Source organism: Ambystoma mexicanum, chromosome 1p (assembly GCF_040938575.1).
Source record: "Ambystoma mexicanum isolate Mex_15411 chromosome 1p, UKY_AmexF1_1, whole genome shotgun sequence".
Lineage (NCBI taxonomy): Eukaryota > Metazoa > Chordata > Amphibia > Caudata > Ambystomatidae > Ambystoma > Ambystoma mexicanum.
The window spans coordinates 631,145,698-631,169,188 of record NC_090921.1 but is presented as its reverse complement, the minus strand read 5'-3'; the positions used below and the strand labels follow the sequence as shown (position 1 = coordinate 631,169,188).

The following is a 23,491-nucleotide window of genomic DNA, read 5'->3' as shown; positions in this document are numbered from 1 at the left end:
ATAGAAAACCCAACCTCTTTGAGAAGTACTGGGCTGAGGGAGAGTAGGGACTACCTACTTGAAACATCCTTAAATCATGTACGTAGTACTGGGCGAAGAAGAATCTAATCTACCCAAAGGAGAGTCCTAGGATACTGAGACGGGGAGGAGGTGTGGGCCCATGAAGAGACTCCTGAGAACCACCATGAGCATTCTAGTGGTTGCCGGTTACTCATTGGTCCAATTAAGATAAAAAAGGAAGACAAACTCAGGAAGAAGTTGTCTAGTCCTTCCTGGAGGCACTGCGAGAGCCAGCATGGTGCAAGAAGGAAGCAGACTGAGATGCCGAGAAGGGAACAGGAAGGACCAGGGCCAGTCCATAGTGGAAGGACCACACAGTGAACTGGCGGAGAAGCTCCCGGCGTTCCTGAAACCTGGGAAGTGCGTGGAGGAAAAGCTGCGCTGACCGAAGGAAGATTGAAACTGTGGAGCTGCCACAGCTACTTGAGACCTTGCGGAAGCTACAAGAAAACCGGAGGTGAGTTGCTCAACCAATCAAGGCCCACAGCAACTCTCCCTAACGGCAAGCAGGTACCGGGGTTGGCTGGTGGGGACATAAGAAGGTCCAGTCCGTATCTCCATAGTCACAGTACCTGGCAGGATAGTGAACCTCTGTCATGCACCAAGAGAAGGTTACAGGTCTGGGACCCTTAACCAATAGAAGTTTATGGGTCTGGGGCCCACAACCAAGAGAAGAGTGCATCAGACAGCACTCTTTCTCGTCACAGTACCTGGGAAGAAGGCAAACTAGGTCTGCCAACACAGGTCTGGGACCTGCACCAAAAGAGGGAGAGCATCAAAATCCCTTTTCCTCGTGGCAGTTCCTGAAAGGAAAGTGAACGAGGTCTGCCAAAAGGGGAAACCACTAAGAAGTATGGGTCTGGGACCCGCACTCACGAGAATGAAAGAAGAGCAGAGCAACTTCCTGAGCGCCATACTAGGCAGGGAAGTGAACCAAGTTGGCCCAACCAAATAGAGAGAAGCCAGGGGAAGGGAGGCACTCCCACTGTTGTTGGTATTGCTGTGAAACGAATCCAAGAAAGACCAGGAGAAGGGGGTCATTCCCCTGGCACTGTGAATTGTGTTAAGAAGCCTGAAGAAGGTCATGGGAAGGGCGTCACCCCCCCCGCCCCTCCTGGGATCATGAACGGCCTTGTAAAATCTACAGAAGGACATGGGAAAGTCGTTCCCCCTGACGTTGCGAAGTGCCTTAAGAATGTTAGGGGGAAGGAGGCATCCCTCTAATATTGTGAAATGGAAAATTAACTTGAGAGACATCCTTTTCTGCATGCCATATATAATATCCATCCAGAAGAATTTTTTTTGAACATTTGACTTGACCTTAGTAAATAATTATTTCGTTTTGTCACCTGGAGATGAACATTGTTCCATCGTCCAGAAGGAGGGAGTCATCTTTCGGGACCAAGAAGATCCCCATTTTTCCTCAGTTTAGTTTATAGGCCGGGCTGCACAACTGATTTTGCCAGCGGGCCGAATTTACCGTACATGCTGCCTATAGTGGGATGAAAAGTATATGTGGGAGCGGCAGTAGGCGGGGCGGGAGGCTTTTTCAACCCCCAATTTTTATTAAACACATGGAAAAAAATACCTTTTTGAGGTTTACCGGTCTTTATTTGTATTTCAAACTTACATTTTGTAGTACACATTTTCCATTCCACTTTTATCATTTCTTTCTTTGCAAAGGACATATTGGAACTAGAAAAAATACGTAAATCATACAGGACGAAAAGACTGTGCTCAAACATTTCACAAGTTATGTTGCTTTAAATTTGCAAGGCACAAGCTCTGCATTTTGCACAGCATGTGGGAATGCTGTAAGTGATCAATGACCCATGAGTATGGAGAAATGTGGTTTATTTTTTTAAGTGGGAGATGAACAGTGAACCAGACATACTTTATCAGTGAGAAACATTGCAGCGTTTCTCGGCTGCCAGTTTTTGGATCTCTGGCTCCAGTGATGTTGTTCCTACTCTCAGTATAGCCTGGAGACGTTGGTCAGTGAGTGTTGTCCTTAGACTGGATTTATGTAATTTCAGCTGCGAAAAAACTTGCTCACAAATGTAAGTACTGCCAACATGGACACCATATTTAATGCTTCCCGGGACAGATTGAGAAATTGAGCAGTGTTTAGAGACTGGTAAAAGGATAATAAAGGCATCTCTGTGCTTATTTTTGAGGACACTACAGTACTGAAGTTCAATCGCTTCCAGTTGAAGTTCAGGTGGCACATTGTTAACATCAGCAGAGAAAGGGTCTGGAAAAGGTTTAAAAGAGGCATGCTGTGATTTAAATTGTGTGAAACGATTCTCAAAAACATGTTGTATTCATTCAGGACCATCACATGCCGATGACATCCTACATACTTCTCATGGGGGCAAAGCCTCTGCACATGTGGGGAAGTGTAACAGCATCCCTTTCTCCAGTTGGCCTGTCAAAAGTCTGAACTTTATTTCAAAGGCACAAACTGCCTCAAACAGATCAGATATAACAGATCAGATATTATATTTTGGCTTCCTTGCAACTTTACATTTAAATTATTCAAATGGTCTGTCGGGTAAGTCAGAAAAGCAAAGTCAGCTGCCCAGTATCTTGCATGACAGAAGTGTCCATTCCCTTTTCATCAAGGAATGCTTTAATTTCCTGTCGTAAATCAAAGAATCGCTTCAGAACATTGCTACGACCAAGCCAGCGAACATCAGTATAGGACATCACCATAATCCGCCTTTGCTGCTTCTAAAAACGCCTGAAACAATCTGTGATTTACTTCTGTGGATTTCAAATGTTTTTTTTCACATAATGTCTCCTGATCTATGATGCAATGATAATTGTTTTTATTGACATCCTTCTCACCCAACTGTCTTTTCGACCAGCCAATGAAACCATTTTGCTCCCCAACCATGGCTGCCGCCCCTTCCGTGGTCACGCCTACCAGATTATCCCAGGGCAAATTTAAATCATCAATGACTTTTTGCAAGGCATTAAAAATGTCAACACCAGTAGTTCTGCCATGCAAAGATACCAGGGAGGCAAGTTCTTGAAATACTTTGAATTCGTTATTGACCCCACAAATGAAAGTTAAGAACTGGGCTGCGTCACTCGAATCCGTGCTCTCATCAAGGGCCGCCGAAAATTATTTTATGTCCTTACATTCCATTTTCAGTTGGCTGTAACAATTGTTAGGCATATCTACAATACGCAGCTTATTTGCTCATCCTTTAAAGGGGAACATATTTTTTTATTTTATTTATTTACTAGCTAAGGTGGCACAGTCAGCTTCTTTTCTGCTCAAAAACACCTTGTTGCTTGCTCCGTTGTGTTTTTAGCTCTTGTGCTTTCTTCATTCTCGCGTACCCCTGCAAATCCTTATATTGTGAATGTTTCATTTAAGAATGCTGGTGGATATTCTATTCCTTGGGGACTGCTTTTCGTTCGAGGCAAATAAGGCATGAGTACACATTAGGTTTGGACTCAATAGAAAAAAACTTCAGTCCACTCAACTTTAAACTGATGGTGCTCCTGGTCAAGTTTCGTTGTTTTTTTAACAGCACCGCACATTGGCAGGAACATCTTTGGAGCACAAACAGTGATGCAATGCACCCTGTGGCCTGTTTACTAAGATGGAGTACCAATGGTAAAGGGCTGGTTCAATGGTACTTCGAGGAAGAAAGGAACTCCACTGTTATTCTCCCACTACGACGGTCCAAGTCTAGAGTACAAAAGAATCGTATATACTTTTTAGACCAGCCTAGAAGCGACAAAAGGCAAGACCAGATTAAGAAAATAGCCTCTCGGTCATACCTTTTCATGCCCTTATTGTTGGATATTCGCTTCATATATAGTGTATAGAATAGGGGCTGCATGGCATATCAAACAGCTATGTAAGAGAATAGGGTTGTGAATGCAGAGAGTGCCTGGCCCTACTACAGTAGCCATTTTCAATTTCGCAGTGACAGAGCTGTGCCATACAAATGTCACCTTTGAAACGAACATTGTCCAAGAGCGCAAAATGTTAAAACCAGTTCATGTGCATTGTTGAAAGCCTCTACTTTGGAGAGAAGTCACTTTTTGCAAAATTACAACTGCCATAAGATGTACATGCCCTGGAAAGTTAGTGCTCAATGTGGGAGGGCAGTAGCATGGGCAGTGTGAAGCAGCACTACTTGCACTATTCTGTGTTAATGCTGCTAACGTACCCAGAGTGTCTGCTTCAGAGATCTGGGTGCCGCTTGGATTTTGCAGGATGGAATGTATTCTACATCTAGAAGGAACAACCGTGAACTGTGACCCACCTGAGGGAAACAATGGGTGTTGAGTATACAGAAATGGATTATGAAGAATATTGTCCTTGATCGCCCTCTTAACACTCCTTGGAAACTGCTGCATAAGAATACAGCGAAGGAGAAATGGCATATAACGAGGGACATGCAGCTTGTAGGCGTTTGGTTATTTGCCCACCCATTTACTGGCCATGGCCATAAAAAATATATGTCCATTCCCACCCAGTTTTTGCCCCACCCCACCCAAAACACCTCCCCATGGGAGCTTTTTCAGCTTGCTTTAAACAAGCCCTAGCATCAAACTTTGCACTCAAATACCTACCAGTGTTTTTTTTTATAAAAGCAATCATCTGAGAGTTAATGCTTTACTTGGAGCACTAAAATACAAATGTCTTTACCAGGTCTGCCTTTGCACACCATTTTGCACTGGCTACCATCAAGGGCCTATTAATACCACTACGGCAGTGTGTGGCAAGTGCCTTTACCATGCCTTCACAAAAGTCCAAACTGTTGGCATTGCCAATGCTTGCTTTGTTAATGTTAAGCAACTGCTTTGAAGTCCGATTCACAATTTACATGTGATGTTCCTCTTTCATAATAAATGTTTTCATTTTAAAAATAAAAAGGCCCCAACCAAAAAAGTATCCACAAATCTCCAGATAGCACAAATATGTCAGTGACGGCCATTATTTGAGATCGTACTTTGCTGTCACCCAAAGCTGGATGTCCAACGCCTGCCTGAAGCTGAACCCCATGAAAACTGGGTGGTCCAAGCTTTTAACCACATCACTGCATGCCCTGCATGTATTGCACTGGTTACCCATACAGAAAGAAATGCAGACCCTGCTCTTCAAAGCACACCTCGAGGGACACTGATTACTCGGTCACTGGTGGGCTCAATTTCCCTGTATTGCCAGTGATGCCCCATCAATATCCCTTTGCTTCACCCACAGCTTCTTTTCTATGCCACCCAGCCCCTGACATGGAGACCGCCTGTACCGCACGTCCCTTTCCCTTGCTTGGCTTGCGTAGTGCCAGGCCAGAGCCCCTGCCTCGGCCCTAGCCAAGGGATCTCTAGTTCTCCCAGCTCTACCCAACTCAGCCTTTCATCCTTCCATGGTCAATAAATTGAGTGAGATTAAAGTTCTCAAAAATAACCCCTTTTCTGATGTTTGTTAATCTGCTTAGAATCACATGCTGTGCATAGGTCAGACATCCAGTGGTCACTGCGGAGTATTGCATTTTGTTTTTCGTAGTCGAAAAGGTGACGTCGACAAGGCATGTCTGTAACACTATCCCTATAGTGACGTGCGTTGTACCCACAATCCCTCACGCGTCGAGGTCCCTCAGATTGTTTTTTCCGCCCAGCTACTGGTCGCCTTTATGCGGAGCTCCTCGAGAGACATTGCCTAATGGTTTCTTCGACCTTTGGTCGTTTGTTATTAATATCAATAACGTAGATCCCTCCCTCGACGCAGAGCCGTTTCTCCGCAGAGCAAGATCTTCGACGGAAGGACGAGCGGAGGAGATCCTTCGGCGCTGCCGAACACGTGGCCTGGCCTCGCCGGCCATACACAGTAGGGAGAGTGGGGTTTTGTGGTCTTTCTTTCTTTTCTTTAAGAATGCCTTTCTCTTTCCCCTCCCTCTCTTTCGAGGTCGTAGTCACACTTATTACCCTCAGCTATGGAGAGGACGCCATTTAGGTTTTGCCCGCTTTGCAAGGGTAAATACACCTGGAAGGATAAGCACAAACGGTGCAACCGTTGCTTACCCCTCGATCACCAGGAGGACGGCTGTGCGGCCTGTAAATTACTAAAGCCCAAAACTCTAAAAGACCGCAGGGTCAAAAGGTGGGCGGCCTACGCCATGTCTAGGCCTGACTCCTCGCCCGCTGCCGCCGCCGCCTAGTGTGACGAGGACAGTGACTACACGGCCCCCGTAACGGAGGCTGTAGACCTCTCAAAGGAGCGTTCACGCTCCTCTTCGTCCGTCCCTGGCCCCGACAAGCCCGGCTCACACCCAGCTTATGGGGATGAACACCCCGGCGACAAGGACGCACACAAAAAAACACCAAAGCACATACCCCCAGGCACACATTCGTCGGAGACGAAGGTAGCCATAGCGCCAACGGGGACGCTGGGCCACCGACATCTTCCGCCGACCTTAAGGGTCGTCAGCCCTCCCCGCCACCGCTCCCGTGACAGGCGACTGGGCACTCTAAAAATAAGGGCGCTAACACCAAAATTTCCAGCGACGCGCTTCGCAAGAGCGCTCACGTTGCCAACAAGGACTCGACGGGCAAGGACTCGACGAGCAAGGACTCGACGAGCAAAGGCTCGACGTTTCATAGCACGACGGCGACCGATCCCTCGGACGAGAGTATGATCGCCGAAAGCCTCGCGCGCATAGCATCTAAGGATGGCCAAAGACGTACGGCGAGTGCAACGCCGAAAACCGCGCACAAGGCCAAAGATACGCCGAAGGCACCGGAAAACAGATCAGGCCTGTTCCCGACGCCGACAGAAGGCCCTAGCCAGCAAGAAGGATACTCAGAAGGCGAAGGCTCTCTTTCTTCGACGTTATGGGACAGAACCAGACTATTACAGGAGGAAGAAACCCCCTTTTCTTTCCCAGACCGTCTTGGCCGACCTCAGTGGACCTTTGAAAGGTTCCAGACCTGTATGGACAAACTAGATAGGTTCATGTCCATCCCAGAAGACAGGGCACCCAAGAGACCAAGGGAGGCACCCCTGGAGAGTCCAAGGGCTAAATACCAGAAGTTTTATAACCCCATACAGGAGGACATAGACTCTTACAATCCCACTGAGGAAGACACCTTCTTCCAAGAGGAAGATGAGTTCAACTATGTTGAGGACCAACAAGAAGAGGAATGTTTTCACGAGGAGACTAACCTATGTGAGGAAGGATTCCAAGAAGACACAGGCGAGGGCGACCCAAATCTCTGGCAGTCACCGGCTAGGTCGACTGACACAGGCAGTAGCAGTATAGTCATCAGGTCTACTGAAACTACACCAGTCAGGAACCCTTCGCCTGTCGATGATCAACCCACCTTCAATGCACTGCTGAAGAAGGCAGCAGCACATTTCGAGATGGAAACTGGGGAGGTCACCCCAGACACCGATTTTGTGGAGAGGATTATCAAAGAAAAACCCCCCACTAGCCAGGTTATACCCATCCTCGCCTCAGTTAAGAGACGTATTACACCTTCTCTTTCCACTCCGGCATTGGTGAGAGGGGTCAATCCAAGGATTGAGAAACTGTTCTCTCCCTCTCAATCAGACCCATTATATATTAAGGGTCACTCAATCCCGGACTCCCTGGTTGTGACCAACACCAGGAAAAGGGCAGGAGTCCCACTATCTACTAGCGAGGCACCCCCAGACAAGGAGGGGAAGAAGCTGTATGCCCTAGCCAAGAGAATCACCACCTCTGCAGCATTCTCTAACAGAATCGCCAATAATAATACCCTATTGGCAAGCTATGCCGATGCTCAATGGGCTAAGCTCAGACAGGACATCGAAGAAGCTCCCGAACCCCTAAGGACTCGTTTACTGACTACAGTTAACGAGGGCTCTCGGGTCAATCAAAGCATCGTCAAGAATACCCTCGATGCAGCAGAGACGGCTGGCCGCACTTTGGTACAAGGAATTTTACTGAAGCGTCACGTCTGGCTTCGCAATTCCGGATTTAAGGCGGAAACACAAGCGTCCCTTATTAATAAACCCATAGAGGAGTCCAACCTCTTTGGGAGAGCAGTGGATGACGCGCTGGAGAACGCGAAGAAAGAATTTGATACAATAAAGACCTTAGACCAAATTTCAAAACCCCCTAACAGGCGGGGATTTGGTAATAAGTGCTTTTTTCGTGGACAACGCCAGCAACAAAACCAACAACAACAGTACTCTGCCAGCAACTACCAAAGTAATAGCGGCCAGTACAATCAGAGGAGTCAACGTCATGGCAAGGGATGAGGCCGGGGTTCCACCCCCAGAGGCTCCCAAGCCAACAACACCACCAAGTGACGCGAAGATTCGCGTCCCCTCCCATGCAACGCCGGTCAGGGGCCAGTTAACATCCTTTCTTCCAGCATGGGAGGGTATAACATCGGACCGCTGGGTACTTTCCACCGTAGCCCGCGGCTACTGTATAGAGTTCAACAGTTCCCCAACATACAGACCCCCGAGGGGACGCCGCATGACACCAGAACACCTCGCCATCCTTCTCCAAGAAGTGGACCAACTACTGGAAAAAGGAGCCATAGGGGTGTGCCTCTATCTCAGGTAATGGAAGGTATTTATTCAGTGTACTTCCTTGTACCCAAAAAGGATCTAACCATGCGCCCTGTATTAGATCTGCGCCCAGCGAACAAGTTTGTCAAACCCCAAAAGTTTTGTATGGTGACCTTACAGGAAGTGATCCCACTGCTATCACAGGGAGATTACATGACAACACTGGACATGAAAGATGCATACTTTCATATTTTAATGTTGCCAGCGCACAGAAAATACCTCAGGTTCATGATAGAGGGCAAACACTACCAGTTCAGAGTGCTACCCTTCGGCATAGCATCTGCACAAAGGGTATTCACGAAAGTACTGGCAGTGGTAGCGGCCCACCTGCGCAGGTTATCCATCCCAGTATACCCTTACCTCGACGACTGGCTCATAACAGGGGATTCTTACGAGACATGCTTCTCAAACACCCAAAAGACTGTAGACCTTTTGTTCCAACTGGGCTTCTCCATCAACGAGAAGAAGTCCAGCTTAGACCCCAGCCAAGTCAAACAATTCCTAGGGGCTCTAATTCGAACAAAGGACGGCCTCGTCTTCCCCTCCAACGAGAGGGTCCAAAACATGCTGTTTCAGATCCCTCAATATGTGGCAGGTCGAGAGGTGACGGTGCGCAAAGCGATGCGATTGCTAGGAATGATGGCGTTGTGTATTTATTTGGTACCTCACGCGCGCCTGCGCATGCGCCCATTGCAAGAGTGGCTCAACAGCCAGTGGTGTCAGGCCAGCGGACAATGTGACGATCTAGTGGTGGTCTCGCAAGCCTTGGTTCTCTCGCTACGGTGGTGGACAAAGGAAAACCTGATAATAGGGAAACCCTTTGCCACACCCGCGGTGGAGGCCACTCTAACCACGGACGCATCCCTCACAGGATGGGGGGCTCACCTATCCCATCAGACTGCTCACGGAGTGTGGACTCCGAACGTAGCATCCAAGCACATAAACCTACTGGAGCTACTGGCGGTGTTCAAAGCACTAAAAGCCTTCCAGGAACACCTACAAGGGAAGACAGTGATGGTCCTTACAGACAGCACCACAGCCATGTACTACATCAACAAGCAGGGGGGCACCCACTCTCCACGACTTTCCAAACTGTCCCAGAATATATGGAAGTGGGCTCTCAAACACAACATGTTCCTACTGTCACAACACGTACCAGGGGAACTCAATCTGCTAGCAGACGAACTCAGCAGAGACTTCCCCCTGCCCGAAGAGTACGAATGGCGATTGCACGAAGACATCGTCTTAGACGTCTTCACGCAATGGGGATTCCCGGAAATAGACCTGTTCGCAACTCTGGAGAACTCACAATGCCAAAGTTACGCCTCCAGGTACCCCCAGAACCAGTCCAAGGGGAACGGTCTGTCGATTCAAAGGTCAGGGAAATTTGTTTACGCCTTTCCCCCGACTCCCCTTCTCAACAAAGTGGTGCACAAGATGCACCAGGAGCAGGTTACCATGATACTAGTGGCCCCAATATGGGCCCGGCAGCCATGGTTCGCTCACTTGATGGAGATGTCCCTATCTTCCCCAGTGAAACCTCCCTGCCCGTACAACATGCTGTCACAGGACAAGGGCAGGACACTGCATCTATGCCCTCAGACCATGAACTTAGCAGCCTGGCTCCTGAGATCATAGAATTTGGACATCTACAACTCCCGCAGAGATATATGGACATCCTCAGGGAAGCCAGAAAACCTAATACTCGCCACTTCTATTCTAGCAAGTGGAAAAGATTTGTCATCTGGTGTAGAGGTAAGAGCATCAACCCGGTTGACTGCTCTCCCACTAACATTGTTCTGTACTTGACCCATTTACTGGATTCAGGTCTAGTGTTCAATTCCATTAAAGTCCACCTAGCGGCACTTTCTGCATACACCACTTCCCAAATTAAAGTGTCGTGGTGGAAGATACCAGTTATCAAGGCCTTCATGGAGGGGGTAAAGAGAATACACCCTCCGATAGCTAACCCAGCTCCCGGATGGGACTTAAATGTGGTACTTTCTAGACTCATGGGCCCTCCTTTTGAACCCATGCACAAGGCAACTCTTAAAGACCTCACTCTTAAGACTGCTTTCCTAATAGCTATCACCTCCATTAGGAGAGTAAGTGAACTACAGGCTCATTCTGTTCTAGACCCCTTCGTAACAGTTCACAAGGATAAGGTGGTTCTACGCACACACCCAAGGTTTGCACCAAAATTCATCTCGAAATTCCATGTAAACCAGTCAATAGAACTACCAACGTCCTTTCAAAACCCTTCCAGCTTGGAAGAAAAAAGTCTGCATACACTAGATGTACGCAGAGCTGTCATGTTCTACATGGAAAGAACCAGACCACTGAGAAAGACTAATCAGTTCTTTGTCTCGGTGGCAGCAGGAAGAGAAGGAGATGCAGTTTCAAAGTCCACTATATCTAGATGGATTGTTCAATGCATCACTCTCTGTTACACTCTTGCTAAGAGAGAACTACCCTTCATGCCAAGAGCACATTCCACTCGAGACACTGGGGCTTCCATAGCGTTCATTGCAAATGTTCCCCTTGAGTCCATCTGCAAAGCGGCTACCTGGAGTTCTGTGCACACCTTTACAAAACACTACTGTCTAGATGCACACTCTAGATCTGACTCCCAGGTGGGACAGGCAGTATTAAGACATCTTTTCTCTACTGTTCCTTCTCATAACCCACCGCCAACTCCGGGTACTGCTCGCTAGTCTATGCACAGCATGTGATTCTAAGCAGATTAACAAACATCAGAAGTCAATGCATTACTTACCGTAAAAGCATTTCTGATGGTTGTATCTGCTTAGATTCACATGCGCCCACCCTTCCTCCCCGCTCGGATGGAAGGAACATAGACACCTTTCTACATCTCTCTCTCTCTCTTTTCTGTACTCACTCGCATATAGAAGGCTCCCTCAGGGCAGAAAAAATACAGAGGGACCTCGACGCGTGAGGGATTGTGGGTACAACGCACGTCACTATAGGGATAGTGTTACAGACACGCCTTGTCGACGTCCCCTTTTCGACTACGAAAAATAAAATGCAATACTCCGCAGTGACCACTGGATGTCGGACCTATGCACAGCATGTGAATCTAAGCAGATACAACCATCAGAAATGCTTTTACGATAAGTAATGCATTGTCTTATTGCATTCGGCAGATGTAGAAGCAATACGGCATTGCGGGCTAAATTAAACATTTCATTGTATTGTTAATTCGAAATTGTACTATACCCAAAGGGGAATTTCTACATTTTTAAAATATACAAAAGAAGCATTAAGAAATAATTAGATACCAGTAACCAGCTACAAGGCGCACAGGAAATCAACTGCAAGGCTCCATGGCTGTTTAGTAGATGTTCAAAAACCTATAAACCACCACATTTAAAGGGGGATCCCACAAGGGCCGGGGTGAGGGTGGAGTTTGGAGGAGGGTGTGCAGTTCTGAGGAGGCAGAGCTGGCAGTTGGACTCCGCTCAAAGGAAATGTTCAAAATAATAGTACTGTTGGTAATGCAGTAATTTATAGTACATTAAGGGATCCATAGACCCGCTCTACAGTAGAAGGCTACCCAGGGTAGCTCAGCAGGTTGACAGACCGTTGCTAAGATGTTATATATTCAAAAGTTCTTGATAATCATATGACTTTTTGCAATTCTTTATGAATAGAAAGTGCTATAAAATAGGTTTAGCCAGGGACGGGTTCAGCTGGTTGCTTGCTTATATTCAGGCAGAGGTGGGGGTATCTCTGCCCATGTAGTGAAAATCAAACATTGGCACGCATGAACCCACAGTTTAATTTCCTAAAAACAGCTGTTAGCACAACAGAAGCATTTATTTGGGAATAACCAGTTTGATGAGCATATAACATCTTTATAAATATAACCTGTGATAAAACAAAACGATACAGGCACGCAAATTAGAGTTTTTGTGTGGTAGTCCAACACAAAAAAAGACTTTAAAAGAAACCTAGTGACTGCAAGCAGCAATTTTAATTTTGAAATGACTTTTTTCCTAAGTGTAAAATGCACATTTGGAAAACATGAGTGTGCAGCATGTAGAATGCCTGCCTTCAGTAGTGATGGCCCCCACCCCATTGTTATTCATGGCCTATTGACTCCAGTGGTATCCCTTTCAGGACAGAAGAAGGAAAACGGGCAGGGCCAAACAGAGCCAGGAAACACACGAGCGATGGCTGGGGAAAGGAGGACAGCACAGATTAGGTCGCTAAGTCCCCAGCTTCCATCAGAAAAGCTGTGGGCTCGGTAAAGCCTGGTCACGACTGAGGCAGGCCAAGGTCCCGGGATCCGGCCAAGGTCCCGAGATCCGGCGAGACATCTCATGCTGGATCTCGGACCCAGCAAGAAACCAGCCCATTGACCAGCGCTGATTGAATAATGGGGTGGGGGGCAAGCTGCCATGCGGCTGCCCGCCCACCTGGCTATCGGGCTGAATTGATGTCTTTTTTTTTTGCACTTACCGGGTGGGTGAGCTGCAGGCTAGATGAGCTTGAGGGCAGGGTAGACAAGCTGCAGACGAGCATGAGCTGGTGCTGGCAGGACGAGCGACTTCTAATGCGACTGGCGTGGCAAGGCTGAAATGCCTTCCAGCATCAAGCCTTACTGGCCACATCAGCCGCACTGCTTGCCCCCCAATTGGTGCAGCACGCACATGCACCACGTGACTCGTGAAAGTCACATAGTGTGCGTGCGCTGAGCCAATGAGGGGCAGTCTTTTTCCCGGCCCGGCAAGGGAAACAAAGACTTTCTTAATGGAGGGCAACCGTTGCTGCTAGCGGGCTGCCTTCCATTAGGAAAGTCTTGCACCCTGCCGGGCCGCATCCAGCAACATGCCGGGCCGCACTCGGCCCACGGGCAATTCGTTATGCACCTGTGATGTAAGGGATGGAAGTAGGTTTTGACACAGGACGGTGGACATTTTACTTTTTTGTTAGATATCTTGACGGAACCCTTAGTATTTTGTTGCGGCAGGGAAACCCCTCTTAAATGTTGGGGATAAATAGAGTTTTCTCTTTATATCTAAAGCTAATAAAAAAGTCTTTTGCAACCCTCATGCCACCTGTGTGTCGATCTCTTCTTGCACTCCCTTACACTTGCCAAAGATTCACTATGAACTATAGCCCTACAGGGTATGGTAAAAACAGAGCTTTCCTGTTTCTCCTCTGCTTAGTCCCCTGTCCGAGCATTGAGGCTCAATTACTGAGCCTGGTCAGTATTTGCCCCATGTGGTCATTTAGAGGTGGGGCCTCTTTTTACTGGTTTCTGCACTGTGCACCTCAATAAGTGACTATCTCCCTGCACTGCTCAACTGCCTGCTCCATCATCTCTTCAGTGTTTCAGACCTCACCCCTGGCACCATTTATTAAGGCATGCTCTCCAGAATTGAGTTTTTCCCTGCACATAGGCCACTCAAAGGGAAGGGCTGCCCTGGCTTGCCAGCTACCAACTGGCTACTCCGTACCGCACCAGCTTCTTCACTGTTCACCACACCCTGACAGGCTATCCACCCCGTGAGCATTCTGCCTCCCTTGGTCCTGGGGTTTGTGATATGCCCAGAGATGGGCTGATCAGCAGCAGTAACCTAATGGGTATTTCTGGTGTTTTATATAGCACCCCTACAACTGGGAATAATTGTTCAGAGTACTTGGTAACTGATGGTACTTATTTCTGCATTATTACCTACAATGTCGGACTCAATTTATGAACGTAGGGAAGTTGAAGTGCTCTGTCGACCAGGGTATCGAAACCATGATGCACACTGTTGTCCTGTTCACAAGGTGAGCCCATTGCCTTTGACCTATTCTCCCACCTTTGAGTTCCTGGATTGCCTTCTTTCAATATTGGTTGTCTCCTTCTCCCTCACACACCAAGGAAGACCTGAGTAACTTGAAAGCACAGCAGCAAGTAGGTTTATTAATATATAACCAGCCAGCACAAGTGTGTGTCATGGTACTACCCAAATATGCTCTGGCTCCCCTCTTTACAAACTATATATGGGCCTCCCACCCAGCCTCATCCCACTCTGGGCAATGCCCCCATTGGTCTTTTCAGCAGGCTGTCCCTAATCCCTGTGCTCTGACACTTAAACTCCAGCGAACGTGGTATCCCAAAAAAGGTCCATCCATCTAACAAAGATAGTCTATTCCCAGTGGAGGCGATGACTCGTGCCTTTCGGTCCTAGTGCCCTCACTCCCTGGCATCTGGCGGGTGGGCCATGTTCACTGAACAACCAATCTGATGGCAGCCTTTGACAGCAGGTTCAGACCAACTGAGGGTACAATTTGTGTGCAGGCTGAAAAGAGAGGGGCAGCCGTGCTTCAAAGCGCCAGACTGAAATCAGTAGGAAGATACTCCCGATAAAAGCCCTGCTTTCAAGGGTGTCTTTCAGTGTGCCAAGCGGTATTGCACCACCAGTTTGGCAGGGTGACTTGAGTGATTGCTTCATGCAGCCTGTGGCTCTGAGTCCTGGTTTCTTGGTCCATTGCCTAAGAGCCGATATATGTATATTTACTTTAAATGCCCCCATTGCCTGCAGATGGTAATGGTTGAGATGCTAGGGAGGGTTGGCTTCTTTATCCCCCAGTGGTGGGCCTGAAGCTACTCCTGTACTAGCACTAGTCAGCATTCCTCCTATCCTATACTCAAATCATGTTAAACAAGCAGAGCAATGGAGTGACTTTGGCTCCATCTGGATTACTTTGTTAGTGAGCGAGTGTCATTTAACAGAATTCCACTTAGTACATCTAAATCCACCTCCTCGCTACACCTTATCCCCAGGCCTACAGCACACAGAGCAGGCCCTTCACAGACAGCCACCAGCTCTTGACATCACAAATCTTTCGTCACTCGTAAGGAATATTCCACACGCAGGTCCTGTCATTCATGGTATAGAAAGGTGGCCTCTTGAATATCACACAAAGAAGAGCATCGAAGCTGAACTACTTGAAGATTCTCAACCTGTAAACTGCTGGTCTGAACATAGAGAAGGAGTTCATGGCACACCACGGCTAACTTTGAGCATTGGACCTTCAAGGATTCCACTTCGACAGTACCAGACGATGACCTGCCATTAGCACCTCTCACATATGACGGCTGGACACAATGTTTCAGCACCCCGAATGACACAGGCATCCTGTATGGTGATGTTGGATATCTGAGCATGAATGATTAGTACCCATAATCAAACAAAAGACATGCCCAGCCAACTGTATAAAATGTCACCATTCTAACTATGTTGGCATATTTTTGTATTTGCTACTTTGTATGAGAGTCAGTAAGGCACTGGGATAAATGTGGTCATGGCATCTTGCAAGCTTAGGGCATATTACTGTGTTGGTTCTGCCATAGGCACACATGGTAGTTGGAAAAGAGGCTGGTTGAAACATTGGAAATTTAAGACCACTGTACATGTGAAAAACCTTGCACTGTGAAGGATAGGTGGGAACAAGCATACGCTTTTTCTCGCAAACTGTGTGCCTTGGACTGTAACAATTTAGAATTTTTCTACAATAGCATCAGTGTTATTTTCATACTGCGCAATGTTCTTCTGTTAGGAGCAAAACACTTTGCCGGATGTAATGGCTTTAATATTACCGTACTATGTTCAATTATCATTGAAAAATAACATTTAAAATTTGAACTCCTGCACCCACATCGGATACAAAGTCAAATAAACCTGTAATATCTTTATAGCAGAAAGAACTTCAGCTGCCAAACGAGATGGAGAGTCTACAACATTTGGATTTGCGCACTCGTTAACTTAGTCTTTTGGGTGTATTTTATTTTGAGGTAAATCTTGACAGTACCGCTCCAGTTGATATTTCACTAAAGGTATTTTCAGACCAAATCAGACCAAATCAAATATTTAGTTTTTTTACGACATTCACATTTTCAGACCAATTTGTCTGGGCTTCTTTACATGTTCAAAAACCAAATATGTACATTAAATGGGCCTGCTGTGCTAAAGTAACCCGCTTATTCTTATCCATCCCAGGTCTAGTAAAATCAGACGCTCGTGGAGCTACCAGAACAAACGTAAAGTCGTGGAATGTAAATCCTAGATTATCCACGTACGCCCCCTAGAGTCTATTGAAATATAACACAAGATTGAACTGATTTTCTGCACGAAGAGAAGGCCCCCAACTATGGCCACAATTAACTTTCTAGATCCATTCCGACCTCGCATGGTCTTTATTGCCATTGGTACCATTTTGTCCCCAAGGCGTTCCTATCATTTGTCCCGTTTAGTTTGGGGTATTGAATTACCCTGCAAGAAGCCGATTCATTCTTTGGTGACAATGTAAATACAGAACATCCAGAAACAAGCGATTTCCCTTTCCCATAATTCGAGATTATGGTCTCCGTGGCAGTTACATGTAACAAAATTATAAGGATCCAATTAATTTAACTTGCTTTGCATCTATTGCTCTCAATGATCCAGGAGTAACATTGTCGACTGCATAAGTTATTTAATGATTTTATTGTGCTGGAGGTTAAGGAGAGAAGCACTTTTTCATCTTTGCGTCGGGGTTGTCTGATCATATCTGTGCAGATGATGGTCAATAGCGGGGACACAGGTCTGCTTTAGGCCACGGCTAGTGTACATCTAACCTGGCAATGTGGTGCGCCCCTTCCAAATCCCTACCCTTGTGCTGCTTTAAAACGCCTGTATCAGACACAGAAATGCAACGTTTTAACCTCCATAAATTACTAATGGCGCAACATCTTATGTAACTTTGTCTCTCAACTGTGAGACGTCTAGAAATATGCATTAAACGACAGGGCAGAAGCCTTATTTGACTGCAAGCATCAAAAATAAAGAACTATGTTACAAATAGCAGAACATTGTTAGGGACGAATTGAATACTACAGGGTTCAGTAGATAAGAACCACTCATTGTGATTTGGGCTGGTCAACGTTCTCGTCCCACACATGAAGTGAGTGCATGCTCAGTATTGATGTAAGTAGTGAAAAGTAGAACATTGGCGTTAAAGATGTTTGTTCTGCTGTATGTACGACTGACACGTGACTGTTTTTAATGTTTCTCTGCAGACTCATCTTGAAAAGGCGTGGCGTCCCTTATGAGAGGACACGGCTCCCTAACACGTGGAGACCCGACGACCAACAAGGCAACATGGTGTTGATCGTGAATAGGACACTTTGAGAATTTTGCTGCACGAGTCCCTGTCGCACCTGTTCCATTTCATGACGACTTTATTGTATTTTGGTGAATTGATCAAAAAGAAAACATAACTGACCAATGTAGTCCACAGCAGACGCTGCAATCGTCATTTGCGGGTGTGGATACTCATTGTTAATACTGCCATGGTGTCCTGTCTCGATTGTTTAATGCTAGGATTGATGTGAAATGCATTCTGACCATTAAAAGTCGTCCATGATGTGGTTTCGAAATGCTTTATTTTTCTCCTCACCTGCTTTCTTTTCTTTTTAATGATCTTCTTTGCAGTGTCTGAAGATTGAGTGTCTGCTGTTGTAATAGGCGGGACATGCACTAGGATGCCTTCAGCCTTGTGTAGAATCTATGCAGACTGCTTCTTGATCTGTAACATTTTGCTTTTAGAATCTCTAGGAACTTCCTCGAGGATGTGTTGCCTTTGGAGGGAGGTTGGGGTTGGTTCTTAGGCTTCCTTTTACCAGGTTTGGTACGCTTTTTATTTTTCTTCCTCCATTTAGATTGACACGCCTTGAGCTCGGACCGGGCACCTGTATTAAAATGCATTCCTTGAATATCTCGCTGGAGTAGTGGGATACAGGCTGTGGATGGTGATAGATGGAGTAACACATTCCCTGCATTTGGGCCCGAGTGTTCTCAAAATGTAAACAAGCAGCAACATTAGGTGAGCAATTAGCCTGTGCTGCCTCAGGCGACCATTTAGATCCTCCTCTTTTTTATTTCATTTCAAAGAGTCTGTGGGTTTGAGCCTTCATTTCTTTGCTGATATTTTCATACAAGTTGACAATCGCTTAATATGACGTTCCTGGCCATGATGGAATCGTGTCTTGAGATCAAAAAGTGGATTATCCAGTGGAGTGCACGTGGAAGAAGGAAAACCATTGTCACCCACTGAGTGCTCTGAGAACATTGTGTAAGTAGCCAACAAAGTCCCTCAATTAGTACTTAACACAGTTTTATCGAGGGCTGCTAATTGCCTTATGATAGTCTCGGTATTACCCGAGGCCCGGGGCCCGCCATCTTGGCTGCCTGCTGTGTAACATGGCTCAATAGAGCAGACAGTTTGTGTTGTAGGTCCTATGCACTCTCTGGGTAGGAAACAATGTATTTATCTTCGCTGGAATGCACTCTTTTAACCTAGTCATACTTTGCTCATGTGTGTTATAGTTGCAGAGGAAAGTAGCTTTGTGTTATCAACTGAGGTGGATTGTCTCGATGGTTTGACTACTAAATGTCCGCGTTGTACCAAAGGTTTGCTGCACAGAGTGTGCAGAATTTAAGAGTTTAAGAGTTTAAGCGGCAAGGTAGTAGGAATCAAATGTGTGAGTACCTTGGTTACTCTGGTGATTATAATGAGGACAGCAGCTGCGCTACACTAGCCACATTTTATGGAGCTGATGAGATAACCAGCAGCACCTTCTCTTCCTCTCGCGATGCCAAGACGTCCTCGCTCGTAAATCCGTGATGCAGCATCTTTCTTTCTGACGCTGGTGAGATCATGGGCACGTGGGGACAATGTTGGTAAACAGCCGACCACTCCTTGCTTCTAATTTCCTTCATCTGCACTTGCGCCGCACTTCGTATGCAGGAGTGCAGGAGGCTTTGTTATGTGCTGCTTAGAGGTCTAGCTTTTTTTCATTGAAGGCACTGCAGTGTGTCCAACACTGGGAGGAGATTTCCTTTGGTCCTCGGTCGCGTCACGTCTTGTGAATCGCCCCAGATGATTCCCCTTGCTCGCCGGCAAACAGCAAACATCGCAGCCTTTAACTGCACTTGCGCTGCCCTTTGCCAAACCACTCGGACAATTCAAGCTTAAATGGGAAATATTTATTTGACTTGACAGAAATGGTCACACTGTGTTTAAATGTACACCGCTGGAAAACAGTAAACGCGATATGTTTGGTAGACAATTAGCCAAGGATTAGACATTTATCTGAGTCTTCTTGATGAATAGTAAACCTACATTATTTTGTGCAGTTTCTACATTTCAGACACACCACTGCGTTTTCCGCCCAAAACTCAGCATAGACTGGGATGCTGTCTGATTTCACTCTCTGAATGTGTAAATAAACCTACATGTCCACTACAGGATGTGTGTGGCCAGTGGCTGCTGGTGATTTTTTTTAATTGGAGGGGTGTAAATATTTCAAACTAAATATGCCAAAGCGACCATGCAAAACAACGGAGCCTGAACCAACCAAGAGTAGTTGGCGGTGCAAGGGCGTTTCACCCCCATACCGACCCCATAATGTGTTAAAATGTGCACATTTTACAACACACTTTAAGTGAATAACTGAGTAAAAAGACAGATAGTTTGCAATTGGTTTTTCAGGGTAACTCATGATACACTCCAATAGATGCAAGTCACCAACAGTGTACAGGATCATTTCCCAACACATTTTTATTATGCCACTGCCCATAATACATGCCAGAATAAAAACATTTCCATGCTGGCTGCACCAGTGTCAATATTTCCATATAAGAACACACATGTGTTTTCTTTGTGTATAATGATATTTCAAGAAAACATGTCCACGCTGGTTCTGCCAATATAGGAACAGACTCCTGTTAGCTTTGCTAATAGAAACACTGTACCACAACTTGAAAGCATGTCCATGCTGGCTGCACCAAAATACCAAACACATGGATTTGCCCTTTGCTTCATTTGGCCTTTGGCTGCAGACACAAGGGCTGGATGCTCAGTGCAGACTCAATAAGAGAAGCAGTGCATCAAGGGAGCCAATCGGAGTGCTCCAGATAACTTCCAGACTTGCAGCCAGGGTTATGGGCGTTCTATGCCCAGGGAGCTTCGTTTTGCATACAGGACCCTTGGATGGTGCAGAAGGTCTTATGAAAAAGCAAGATGTGGTCAGAGAAAGATATTAAAATGAACATCCACTCAGTCACATGATTCTCTGGGAGCCAATCACATATCTTCAGATGGCTTCCAGACTTGCAGGCAGGGTCCTGGGTGTTTCAAGCCCATGGAACTTTGTTCTAGAGGCAAGACCCTCAGATTGTGCACATGGTACTCTGGGAAAGGGCAGCAGGTGGCAAAGAAAGAATCTGCAGGTCCCCTCAAGGTAATGTTGGATTTTCTTCCACAGTGGTGGGTATCCCCTTGTTCTGCTGACAAATTGGAGAACTCTGCTCCTGCTGGACTACCTCCCTGCTCTATGGGTTGTGGTTCCTGGGACACTACCTTTCTTGAAGGTCCCCGATGTAACCTCCTTGACCCTCTGTGAGATTACACAATATTGTGTCTCTACCAGCCTCTGAAATCTGCCCTGGACCTACCAGGTCCGATGGGAAGTTTCTTGCTATTCATCTCTATGAGGTCATCTGCCCTCCTCTAACCTGCTCAGATAGAGTTGGATTATCTCCCCCATAGCTTTCCTCTGTCCTTCTCTCCAAATGGCAATGGTTTGACTTGCTTCTTCAGCCTCCTTGCTGCCATCACATCAGATGAACCTTCTCCACCAACCTCCTCAATATAAACATCCTCAACATTCATCTCTTTCTTCCAGATGGTATATCTTCTCTTGATAATCTACCTCCAACGCACACTCCTACAACCCCTAATATCTCCTCTCTATAGCTCGATTACCTCATTCACTTTCCTACAACGTCTCATCAAAACCCCAAACTTGCAGACTAAACGGACTGCTTTTTATACTGTAGTCCCTCCACCTTGGGTGGTTCTCAGGGGCATGCTTTGAAACTATGTAGTGTGTGTTGTGCTATCCAGGTATGCGTGTGCTTGGGATTTTGTCAATATGAACAGTGCAGTGCATGGTGAGGCCACCTGTTATGGTTGTGCAGCATACCATAACTGGCAAACATCCATTGCACTGCAACCATACTCTCACTTGATTCACTCAATAAAATGTATGTAGTACAGGAAATATTCATTGAATGCAGTTGAGGTACACACAAACGTCTACACTATAGTCTGTTGCCCATATGGTCACTGTGACACATGTAGCAAATCCACTTACTTGCACCCCATTTGTCCATTTTGAGCAAGTGAGATTGGTCTGATGTCAAAAAATCATTGGGGGCGGAGGGATGGGGTCACCAGGGAGGTATTTTGTGGTTTTATTCTTTTTTGTTTCTTTTCCCCCCTCTGCATCCTAGAATATTTGGGGAAAGTGCTTGATTTTCCAAAGAGTGCACATTTTGGAAAATGTCGCCCCCTTTCTACTTTATTACTGGATTCCCTGAGATGTTATGTCTTCAATATATATTCAAAGATCACATTTACGCCCAAAAATGAAACTAGCGCAGTACTGGCAAAGAGCGGGGTTCAGCACTGAGCTCCTCGACTTTGGATGTATTACTCATGAACTACGTTTATTCACCTCTTTCTTTTAACTTTCCTTTGAATTTACGGTATACACAGATTGCCCCTGAGACATTTCTTAGATGTGTTTTAAAGCAATTCTTGCTTCCTGCAGCCAATTAAGATGGTTAGATCTGCATATTGTTTTGCCACAGCACAATTGTTGGAGAGTAACTCCTTAATATCTTTCAGCTCTTTCATTCAATTGTATATTTTAAAGCAAAAGAGAGAATTCATAATGATAGCAATCATTAAAGCGATCAATCTCATTCATGCTGAAATATTAAAACCAATCTTTATAATACATATTTTAAGCCATGGTCATTCATGTTTCAAGTTATTGTTAATTTGTTTCCACTGTCCATCTAATGGCAACTAATTGTGCGTGCGCCACAACATTAGAGCAAGAGGATGCAATCTATTCAGGAGAACTTGGAGCAAGAGGCACAGTCTTTATCCCATGGGTTATGGAGTCATTGTTGGTTCGTCTGGCTTTTTCTGCCTCACATTGCATGCACTTCCTAATTGTGTGCCTATCTCCTGGCTCTTATGCTAGTTTCCTTGACCCTTTGCTGGAGTGGGCAGCATCTCTTCAAGGTAAATATTGCAACCTAGTAGTACTTGGTGATTTTAACATTAGGTATAACACACCCCAGTCTCCGTTGTTGCATAATTGTTTTGATTCACTTCTTCATTTAGGTCTAACTCCATTAGTTCTTGAGCCTATCCATCAGCAGGGTGGTATTTAAGTCTTGATTTCTTTCTGATCCTAGTACTTTGGTCCTACATGTGAGGCAGGTCCTGTGGTCAAACCGTTATTTAATTCCCTTTCTGGTGTCCAGCATTTCTTCTGTGACTTCGCCATGTCAAGCAGCTGTTTTGAAGCAAAACTGGCAGCTGTCGACTCTGCACAAATGCTGACACTGGTTAATGCTAAATGTGCTATGGCTTCTGTGGGTTTTATCAGCCTGTCTCAGTCGCTGCTCGAGGCTGCCAATCAGGTGGCGCACTGAAACGCTCTCATTTGCATAAATGTCCCTCTCAGCCGTGGTTCTCTGAGGAACTTGGGGGAGCCCGGCTGGAATTAAGGTAAGGGGAACGTAAATGGCGTTCGTCATATGGCTCTGCTGAAAAGGTGACCTTTGGTGCACTTTCTAGGAATTATCATAGGGCCATCCACCTTGCTAAGCAGAATTTATTTACGCAAAAACATGAAACTGCTCTTAACCGTTCAAGGGAACTGTTTGCAATAGTTAAATCCTTCTCCACCTCACGGTTTATGCCAGT

General features: G+C 46.0%; 1 protein-coding gene across 3 annotated transcripts in view; it reads left to right on the top strand.

Moving 5' to 3' along the window:
• LOC138577526 (E3 ubiquitin-protein ligase TRIM39-like) overlaps positions 1-18,071 on the top strand; it is a 527,031-nt gene extending 508,960 nt beyond the window's left edge. For all 3 annotated transcript variants that reach the window (XM_069649634.1, XM_069649633.1, XM_069649635.1), the window contains one exon: positions 17,721-18,071. In XM_069649634.1, the coding sequence (XP_069505735.1) occupies positions 17,721-17,753 (33 nt within the window). In that variant the 3' untranslated portion in view covers positions 17,754-18,071. The remainder of the gene's footprint in view (positions 1-17,720) is intronic.
• Positions 18,072-23,491: the final 5,420 nt, after the last annotated feature.